Below are 10,921 nucleotides of genomic sequence, written 5' to 3' on the forward strand. Positions count from 1 at the left end.
GGAAACAACAGGTCCAGCAGGGTGCCTCCCCTAGTTGGCTCACTCACCAGCTGTGCCAGGCAGTTATCTTCCTCGCCCTCCAGGAACCTCTTAGACTGTGTCCTCTCTGCTGTATTGTATTTCCAGCAAGCGTCTGGTAAGTTGAAGTCCCCTACGAGAACAAGGGCTAGGCATCGTGAGACTTCTCCCAGCTGCTTATAGAATATTTCATGTGCCCGTTCATCCTGGTTGGGTGTTCTATAATAGACTCCCACCATGATATCTGCCTTGTTGGCCTTCCCCCCGATTCCTACCCATAAACACTCAACCCTCTCGTCACCATCATTAAGCTCTAGACAATCAAAACGCTCCCTAATGTACACCACCTCTCCTTCCTTGCCTGTCCCTTCTGAAGAGTTTATAGCCATCCATTGCAGAGTTGTGTGAGTCATCCCACCAGGTTTCTGTGATGGCCACTATGTCATAGTTTTCCTGCTGCACAATGGCTTCCAGCTCCTCCTGTTTGTTGCCCATGCTGTGTGCATTGGTGTAGATGCACTTCAGTTGAGCTGTTGATCCCGCCACCTTTTTTGGGGGAGAAGCTCCAATTCCTACATGACTATTCTCAGGTGCTTCCATGGTGTCTAACAACATCCATAACCTTTGCGTCTTTGCTGCCGCATGGATCTCCATCCCCTACCTACACCGAGACAGCAGACCAAAGGACCTCGCTAGCACACCCTCCCTCAAACATTGATGTGCCGCCCCCAGGCTTATCTCTTGTGAGCCTGGTTTTATCCCTTTCCCCCTTCAAATCTAGTTTAAAGCTCTTTCAATGAGCCCTGCTAACTCCTGTGCAAAAAAATATCCTTTTCCCCCTTTGAGACAGGTGTACCCCATCTGTCACCAGCAGGCCTGGTGTTGTGTGGACTGACCCATGATCAAAAAACCCAAAATTGTAGTGAGCTTTCTTAATCTGCTTTGAGAATAAACCTTCCCGCAATAAAAGCAGCACTGAACAAGTATTTAAAGAAATCTTAAAGACGTAGAACACATGTCCATTTCTAGTTAGTATTTCGATATAGAGAGAGTGATTAAAAACCTCCAGCAGTTATTCAATCATTCTCTTATTTGGGTAATTAAAATCTCCTCATTGCTGTTGAAGTAAATAGCTCCCAGAATTGAATATAAATGGAGTGAGCTATTAGAGTTTATGGAAAACCTGAAGTTTTGATTGGTTTAGCCAAGAATACATGAGCTAAATATGTAGGTCAAATACCTCATGGTATGGGATGTTTCACTTTGAACCACTGTTCTCATAGGTGATTGTGCAGTCAGAAAACAATTAAATCCTACCACTTTAACATCTGTTAAACTCTCAAACTTCTGTTACATAAAATTCCATCCTGCTTACTTCATTCTCCTTGACTACATGTACTGGAGACTTTCCTAATTCTAGGCTGAGTACATGGCCACTTGTGAAGACTGATCCTCTCCAAGCTCCCATTCATATTTGCAAGTTATTTACAAATTCCTTTGTATTCATTCTCCTCTGGACACTAATGCTCCATGCTGAGGGAACAGAAAAGAGGAAGGGATGCCGCAGAAGTCTCCTTTTCTGATGACTCTGCAGTACACATCCCTAACTGTCTCTTTCTAATGGCACAGTAGATGCCATTAGGCTATCTCCAACACTAATTTGAGGTGGACTCTTAGAACTGGCTAGCTCTTTATACAGTGTGACTTCTGGAAAGTGGATGCCAGTTCAGGTTCTAGGGAAAAGCCTAATCTGCTTACCTTCTGATGAACTGAACCATTCTGAGACCACCATTAATCAGGAAAGACTCCTGGATGGTGAGTAACTTTCTGACTGTTCAAGAAAAATCTGTAAGATGCAAGAGTGGTATTGATGTAGGACATGCTTGTTCAGAGAAGCCCTCTGTAAATGACTTTAATACTATTGAGTAATTACGCATTTAGTTTTAGTGAATATGTTTTGACTTTATTAATTTCCTTGAAAGGAATATAAACTAATAGTAGTTTTCATATTGTCTTGTTTTAAATTTATTATCCTAGTGGAATGGGATGTACTTGCTGAAAGACCATCGATTCATGTTTACTATACTTCTTCTATAGCTTCTGAAATACTGTAACTGCATAGCTTGTGTAAATCATTAGCTTGTTGTATTGTACTTAAGACAGCTGGTGTTGCTTAACTGTATTCCATTAAGTTCATATTTCCACCCTTGTTTTGGACATGTTAGACCTTTGGAACAGAAGGGTATGCACACGGTTCTATGAATCAAATGTTTTTGTTCAGAAGGTGGAGATGCAGGCTACCTTTATGGGCCTCTAAAGCTAGTCTGGTTTAAACAGTCAACGGTGGAATTGCAACATAAATAGCAGCCACAAACTGTCACTAATTCTAAGCAAATATTTGCTTTTTCTTCTCCTTACCTTCAAGCCCTTTAAAGGACAAGGTTTTTATTACATCTTGAATTTTAAATGTGCAGCTCTATTAAAAGCATGTGCCATTGAGGGTTCAGTTGCTGAGGGTATGATTTAATACTCTGAAACTGCTTTATAATGACTGTTAACAATCCTAGCACAATACATTATGCATGGAATTTGTTAACGTTTTGCTAGTGTACTGCAGTTCTTACCGAGACATCTTTAGCTTACGTGGGCAATTCATTTGAAGGAAAATCTTGGATTTGCACAGCCAGTGCAAATTGTACATATAGCCTAGACAGCATACTGTAAATAAAGAAATTCTAGTCACAAGAAATTTGGAAAATAAGGTAATAGAAAAAACAAGTGTGCAAGCTTCATAACTTGCCTCTTCTAGTAGTCCTTCTAAGGCTTTTATGTAATCTCTGTAATGCGACTCTTAAGTGCTTTAGCTGCAAGACGACTATCATCCCAGATGTCATGCAGAGGGACTTAATTTTCCCTTAATTAAAAATGTTCTTCTAAGCTTATCATACCTTGAAATCTTGTTTTGAAATACTGGGAAACAACAAAAACATACCTGAAAATCAGCTCGCAGGCTATTTACAGGAATGGCTTGGTCTCAGTGGCACATCCTTTTGAAAGATTTTGGAATTGTTGAAATAGTGTGGTGGGCAGAGGTCAGATGGATACTAGTGCTGTAGCTGTCACAGATCAAGACAGTGTTAAGACATCTAGTTAATTGTAGCTGGCACTTCTACTCCCTTTGTTCTGGTGGTTGCAGGTTAATCATGTTAAATTTCATCTTCTCATTGTGTTTGCTTTTTCTCATTCATAGAGGTCCTGTAATAAAGGAGAGTCTGTACAGTCTCAGAAGGAAAATGACTTGCAAGTGAGTAAATAAATTTGCTTATTTCACAGAATCCTATAGATGATAGAGAAATATGGTGATCCTGCTTGTTCTAAACCAGCAGTTACTCCACCTGGTGTCTAGGCTGTGTTTCTAGAAACCGTAAACAGTAATGAAGGAAATAAATGTATTTGCTCATAGAAGTAACATTATAATGTGAGTGTCTGTACATAGTTTGGAAAGATTTAAACATTCCCCATTAACAAGAAACACGCCCCCAATTCTACCCTAAATGGTTTCTTACCATTTCTAACATTGGTATCAGTACTGCTATTTCTAATACTAGGCTCTTCTTTCTTTAGTAGAGGAAGATCAGTGCTCTGCTTTACCTAATGCCTATTTTATAATACGTTGATGAACTCTTCTGAGGAAAGTATATGGAACTGGAGAGAACTTCCTCTTGAACATGAAGTGTTTCCGATTAGCACTGTGCTTGGATCATCTGTGTTCTGCAAACTTTAAAGTTCTTGCATTTGGAACCATTTCTGCTCATGCAGCATAATGTTTAGCTGAGTGTAATTCTTCATAAAGTCATCTGAACAGAATTTGGTAATTTAGATTTCTACCCTGGCAGTATTTTTTTCAGTAAGGGATAACATCACAGCATGTTAGCCAGATGCTTTGCTTGTTATGTACTATCGTTTTTCAGCTCTGTAATGGTTTTGGTAGTGATTAGGGAGAAGTACATTTTACTCGTTTAATAAGTGCTGCTTTTCTCCCCTTGTATTTCCTGCCTTCTGGGAATGCGATCTGAAACAGTTCAAGCATTTGGTTTTTTTCTAGTGAGTTGAAACTGGTTTTAAAATTTTTGTTGTTGAATGACTGCTTTTGAAGTTTTGTTGAACTTTCAGTTAAGTTTACTGGAACAGCTTCAATCAGTTGAACCAAGACTGAAGTGAAAAATGTACTGGTTTGATTCCTTGGCTTTCTTCAGAGATGAAAAATGGAGGTGGCTTGATTTCTCCCCCACCCCAATCCAGTAAAAAAAAGTTCCTAAAGTTATAAAAGAAAACAAAAATCTTCCAGCAGTGCAGGAAGCAAGGCTTTGAACTTCAGAGCTGTCTTCGTTTGTTGCCTGAAAATAGTGATTCTATGCTGGTAGCTTATTGTTTTCTGCTATTAACCTCATAGTGCTGGAACTTCACTGTTGGATCAGTGTACTCAAGAATTCCTGTCAGGATAGATTTGTTAATTTTCTTGAGTCTAGGTAAAAATTGTAGGAAGGTTTGATCGGAGGAGTTAATGTCATCCTTTGGAGAGAAGAAACACCTCTGGGTAATCCCAAAATGTTCTGGATCACTAGCAAAAGCATTGTAGCTGTTCTGAGCTGCCTGGTGTTTGACAACTGTGACTAGAGATGGGATAGACTTCTGTCAGCTCATAAGGTCTTTTAACAGAGATTATCTATGTTATACCTTGGTTTTAGAATCATAGACCGGTTTGGATTGGAAGGGACCTTAAAGATCATCTAGTTCCAACCCCCCTGCCGTGGGCAGGGACACCTTCCACTAAACCAGGTTGCTCAAAGCCCCATCCAACCTGCCCTTGAACACTTCCAGGGTTTTGCTATAGTTAGGGATAATTTTCCTCAAAATATTACTATTCCATGTATTTTATAGTGAGCTGTTTGTTGAAGCAAGAATAAAGCAGAAGCTTCAGTTCCAACTGAAGTATAGAAAAGCTTTTGATCTCTCCTTGCTGAATGGGAGTTGCGTACTGGAAAAGTCTTGTAAAGAGTGTTTATAATTCTTAAGTTTGAAATGCAACATTCAGCTTTGAGTATTCATTTAAAAGTGTGAGTGGTCAAATCTTCTCCAGAAGCTTGTTTTAAATTCAAGTGCTCATGGTTACATGTTTGAAACTGATTAATATTGAGAGCTTCAGAGCTTAAAACAACAGGTTGTTGTCTTGGCAGTATAAGTATATTGCAAAGTATTTGAAGGCATTGAGATACATAATTTACTTAGTTATAATGCTTGATCCTTTAAAGTCATCAGGTGAACAATTAACTGAAGAGTTAGATACCTAGATTTGTTCAGTGTCCATATGACAATATTCTAATGTCCTTTAGTAGTTCATTTCCACATCTGTACTTGACAGTAGTGTATGGAGTGGAGATTTGGTAAAAGGTCCATCAGGTATTATGAAGGAGAAGCCTTTGTGCCTGAGATATGTAGGTGGTATTATTCTAGAGCTCTCATTTGACTTATTCTCAAGTGACCATTCTGTTACAGTAGAGGAAGTTCTTTTGGTGCTCTAAACTTTTTTTGTCTTTTAAGAGTCAGGCACCAGAGCATTCAAACTTGAATATTCTTATGCTGCTTTTAGATAATATTTGCCTGTACTTTTTAATCTTAGAATCATAGAATCATTTAGGTTGGAAAAGACCTTTAAGATCATCAAGTCCCACTGTTAACCTAGACTGCCAAGTCCACCACTAAACCATGTCCCTAAGCACCACATCTACGTGTCTTAAATACCTCCAGAGATGGTGACTCAACCACTTCCCTGGGCAGCTTGTTCCAATGCGTGTCAACCATCGAAGCAGATCTTTCATGGAGAGATGCAGCCATCCTTGTTATCACTGCTGACACAGAAGTTTACAAACTTGCATTCGTGTAGTTGTGGATTATCTAAAGGTTCTAAATTTTTAAGCATGTCTTAAAGGACTAGGGCTAGGCAGACACATGGCAGAAGTAACCCAGAAGTGCACTGCTGAGTAATTGGAAATTTCACTATTTCTGGTTGTCACTTCTGATGCATTAAGGGAAATCTTAATGAAGAACATTTCTTTGGCACTTGCTGTTATCCAAGTATCATAAGTTGGGTTTTTAGTAAGATGTGAAAACAAGGAACTGACATCTTAATGGGAACAGCCAACAGGATTGCTGTAATCAGACTTTTAAAACACCCTGGTGTTGTACCAGGCACAGACAAATTCAATATCGGCTAATAATGGAGTAGACATTCAATAACCTGTACTTAATTTGCTTTTTGGTGCTTGGCATTAGGCTTCAGAATTGAACTGAAGAGTTCAGATCTGTGGTGGTGAGGGCACGTGAAATGATTAAAAGTACATATTTTTGGTGTATTAGTTCTGCTTCGAGGAGTTGAGATGGAAAAATGGAGGACATGGGTGCAATATACTCATATGCAAATTATCTTAAACTCTCAATTGCTATTCTTGATGACTCTTTTACTTTTTATTGAAGTTAATGCTTCAGAACATAGTTACATGAGTCTTTCCTACACTTCAATATGAAATGGTAGAATTCCTTGAGAAGATGCCAGAATAATAAAGTGTGGACCAGTAATAAAAATAATGTATCAACGGAACTGCCCAGAGTGTACTCAAGAGTGGAACTTGTATAGAAAGAGTTATTTACTGTCACTGCAGTGACCACAGTAATGCAAAAGGCTCTGTAGTCTGAAATATCTGAGAGCTTTCCTAATTTTGTGCTCTTAATTCTTATGCTTTTAAGTGTCATGGGTCACACTTTGAGATGCGTTGCTCAAAAGTAGGCAGAGGCTTAGACCTCTAGGATTTGAGTACAACTGGATTCCGGTTAACATAATTGCTAGAAGTAGTGATTTATACTGTGGCTTCTGTGTTTACTTACAGCTAATCTTACCCATTAAGAAAGCTATACTTTAGTGACTGTGACTGTATTTTTGAGACATGTTTCATATTTCTATTTATTTTTAAACATTCATATTAAAAAGCTGTCTGCTTGTGATTGTTATGGACTGAGTTTACTGATGTAAGGAAAACCTTGAAGAAAAATTGTTGAAACTTGAGGTATGTTTGGAGGTAGAAAAGGAAAAATGTTTATTCACACACACATGCTCCTTAGCAGGAGTTTAAATTATTCTCTTTTTTAAAAAAAAAAGAGGGAAGACCTGAAATGTGCTTAATGGTAACAAATCCTAAGTCGTTCTTCTAAATGAAAAACTGGTTAGTTCAGTCATTCACTTCATTCACTTGCATAGTTAAAATGTGCTTTTGCAACGCAGTGTTCCAAAGTGTGTTAAGGTAGCCAAGGATAATATTGATAGTTCCTGTGCTGTGCTTCAGTAGGAGAAACTCCTTCAGGAAATGAATTTGCAGAGTTCCCACAGGTTAGGGAGGAGAGGGTGTTTTGGTTTTTGCATAGTTTTCCTTTGACCTGGCCCATCAACAGTACCTGTTAAGCAATACAGATTTTGCTCCTCAGCTTTAAACTCGAAAGCAAAATACTTGTGTTGCTCCCGTGCTAAGTACAAGTTGTTATTAGTCAAGAAACTTTGGTTAGCAAAATGTTGAGTCTTCTTTTTAAAGCTAACCCTAAAACTTCTTACTTTGTAGCAGTTTAGCTATTGTGCACACATTGTTCGTTTCTGTGCAAGCACCAACTAACGCTTTAATTTCTTTTTGTAGGGGGCAGAAGCCATGGTTCTGGGAAGTGTTATGTTTGCCATTCTTGCAGAGAGAGCTCTCGGCCCAAAGCTGTATGGAATCTTTCCGCAAGGGCGGCTGGAGGAATTCATTCCCGTAAGTCCTGTTCGTGATCAGTTAGTGGGCTGCTGGTAGCTGTTGTAATTGATCGTGACAAAAAGGTCTCTGGACTGCCCAGAAAAGCAGGGATGTGGGAATAGAACAGTTGGCAGCCTGTAGTAATCGCTGGCTGTAATTTGGTACAGTCATAGTGCGTGTTGGAGAGCCCAATTATAGCTCTAGCCAGGGAGAGAGACCTAAAAACTCTTCAGCTGTAGCAGAGACTAATAAATGAAGATAAAAAGCCTGTTAAATACCAAACATAGCATTGGAAGCTATGGAGTAACACTTTCGTTTAACAGCAACAAGAGCAGATGCTTTTGATGTTCTTAAATATTTACACTTCTACTTTGCAGATATTCTTAGTGTGAGATGTGATATTCCCCAGGTCTTGATCTAGAACAGAATTGACTAAGTCGTAAGTAAGCTAGGCTGGCTAACCTGGCTTTTCAAAAGACAGCAATCTTATAAGTTCATTTGGGATGAAAAAAGTGTATTGCTTGAATACTATGCTAGTATTTTATACTGTACTATATAGAGACTAATGCTAGTGTTTGTAATTAATCACACTTTTGTAATTAATCAATTAACTGTATTTTAAGAATCCTATATTTTATTACAGAGCAGGAAACTAAGTACTGAAGAATTAAGCTTACCTGACATATCTGCTGAAATAGCTGAGAAGATGGCTAGATTTCATGGCATGAAAATGCCATTTAATAAAGAACCTAAGTGGCTTTTTGGAACAATGGAAAAGTAAGTTACGCAATACTTTAAAGTATGGAAAAAAGGTGGCCTGTTTTAATTTTGATAAGCAGATCATTCTTCCTGAATGCCTGAGAGCACAAGCTCTCACTGTACCCAGAAACTGTTTCATAGTTACTTGAGCAACTTAAATTACCTTGAAGAATAGTAACATTTTCTTTAGTAACTCTTTTTTTAAACTTTCTTGATTTTGGTTTAAATAGTGTCTTAGTATGGGAAGACTAATATACTTATTGTCACAACTGCTGTACTATTGTCTCTATTTTTAACAGATATCTAAATCAAGTGCTGAGGATTAAATTTACCAGAGAATCCAGAACTAGAAAACTGAACAAACTCCTCAGTTACAATCTCCCTCAGGAAATGAAAAATCTAAGGTAGTCTTATTTTGTCTACCACTGTCTTGCAATTTGCACAGTTTCAGTATGAATTTGTATACTTGTTCAAACACATACAGTATAATACCATATATTAATTTTACTTTACAAGTTGGGGATTGTTTTTGGTTCTGTAACCAACCTGAGTCTCATATGACTACAAATTGAATACGATCAATTGCTGATCTGACTTGCTGATCGGTGAAGTCCAACTTCATTGTCCTGATCTTGGGCTCCTAACTGAGAAAGTAGGGTCTCGCTAGAAATGAATAGCACTTCAAATTCTTACAACAAAATCCATTCTTTACTTGGAAGTGGAACTGAACTTGGTGATGTGTTACTTACAAGATCCTATATTGCTGTTTTCTAGAGCGATGCTTGAAGCCACTTCATCACCAGTTGTGTTTTGCCACAATGACTGTCAAGAAGGTAAGCTGCTAATATTTCATGACCTTGTTCAATGACGTGGTATTAAGCCTCTTCTGTCACTTGTTTGCTTTCTGAGAGGTAGTCATGTTATCAAGGTACTACCCTGGCAGCTGACCTGAAGCAGCAGCCTGTGCACTCCCAGCGTGCAGCAGTTGGAAAACACAGTGCATTGGCTTCAGCAACCCTTCAGGCTAATTAAGAGAATGTCTGGTGTCATAACTAGATTAAGCCAAGCATGTACACATGCTCTGATAGCACAGGTCAGTTGATGATTGGATCCTTGGGTGTTTTCTGTTAAGACCGTACCTTTCTTAGCTGTCTGCAATATACATGATCAGGATAGGACATACTTTAGTCCTTTTAAAAGAAAGAATCTGAAAAAGTACAGTGAATGGTGAAAATGGAGACTAGGGTAGTTTGACTCAGCAGTTCTTAGCTTGTACTGGTGTGAAACATTTGGAAAACCTTATCCACCTTTTTTTAGTGCTCTCTCTCTGGGAGTCATGGAGGGAATAACAATTTTCCTGAGCCAGTTCTCTAAAGAGATGAAAAGGAGGCAGCGCTGAAGGTGTTGGGTATGCTGTGTTTGTGCTCCCTGTCACCTGTACAGTGGGTAAACTGGGCTGAGCTGGAAGGATGCCATACTAGGATCAGATGCAGCTCTGTTTTTTTCTCAGGAGTCCCAGCCTTGTTAGCTAAGGCTGAGGAATCGGCCTGGAAGAGGATTGCCCTGGAGGATAGGCACGTAAGGAGAGGCAGCACGAGGGGAAAAAGCCACTGATCTGAGGTCTGAAGAGCTAGCTCAATAGCGGTGGAGTTTTTGAGGTCTCATTGCTGATGTGGCAAGGTGCAGTACCGGAGGAGTCAGAACACGATAGGGCTCGGGCAAGCTTTGGAACCTAAATTTCCAGGGCGGGGGTGGGGGGTGCAAAATACTGTGCTTGTTCTATTGGTGCAAGGATATGGCATAGAGAACAGATGTACCTGTGGAGAGGGGACCAACTATTGCAGAAATTGAAATTACTCTAAATTTATTTACTAGTTGGCACTTGACAGAGGCAGACTTGATGTCTTTCAGATGAAGTATAGTGACAAAGTGAATTGAAAGACAGATAAAGCAACCTCCCTGTTATAAAGGAAAAAGCTGAGCTTTTCTATAGATACTGGTTACGCCACATACTAGAAGAGCAAAGTGATCAGTCTGTGGCTTTCAGGCTGCTGAAAAGCAATTCCTGTCCCAAGTGTTGTGTGATCAATGATAGTGCTATGCAGGTATGAGAGATGCTGCATAATTTAGATCTCAAGCTGTGGAAAGAAACAATTTGGCAAGGGCTGCTAAGGCTGACAGTGTCACCCGAGTTAGCTGCAAGCGAAACACTGGAGAAGTAGGACCCTTGGGAGAACAAATCTACCTCTGCCTGTACAGAAGAAAACTTTCTTGCTTTCGGCTTTGCAAGATTTATAGTATATATCTCA

General features: G+C 39.3%; 1 protein-coding gene across 1 annotated transcript in view; it reads left to right on the top strand.

The window, feature by feature from the left end:
• CHKA (choline kinase alpha) overlaps positions 1-9,480 on the top strand; it is an 18,702-nt gene extending 9,222 nt beyond the window's left edge. The window contains exons 3-7 of the mRNA XM_009327494.1: positions 3,269-3,322; positions 7,758-7,871; positions 8,497-8,630; positions 8,912-9,016; positions 9,387-9,480. Coding sequence (XP_009325769.1) covers positions 3,269-3,322; positions 7,758-7,871; positions 8,497-8,630; positions 8,912-9,016; positions 9,387-9,480 — 501 coding nt within the window. The remainder of the gene's footprint in view (positions 1-3,268; positions 3,323-7,757; positions 7,872-8,496; positions 8,631-8,911; positions 9,017-9,386) is intronic.
• The last annotated feature ends 1,441 nt before the right edge of the window (positions 9,481-10,921 follow it).

The sequence above is a fragment of the Pygoscelis adeliae genome, unplaced genomic scaffold (assembly GCF_000699105.1).
Source record: "Pygoscelis adeliae isolate BGI_AS28 unplaced genomic scaffold, ASM69910v1 Scaffold451, whole genome shotgun sequence".
In the NCBI taxonomy this organism is placed as follows: Eukaryota; Metazoa; Chordata; class Aves; order Sphenisciformes; family Spheniscidae; genus Pygoscelis; species Pygoscelis adeliae.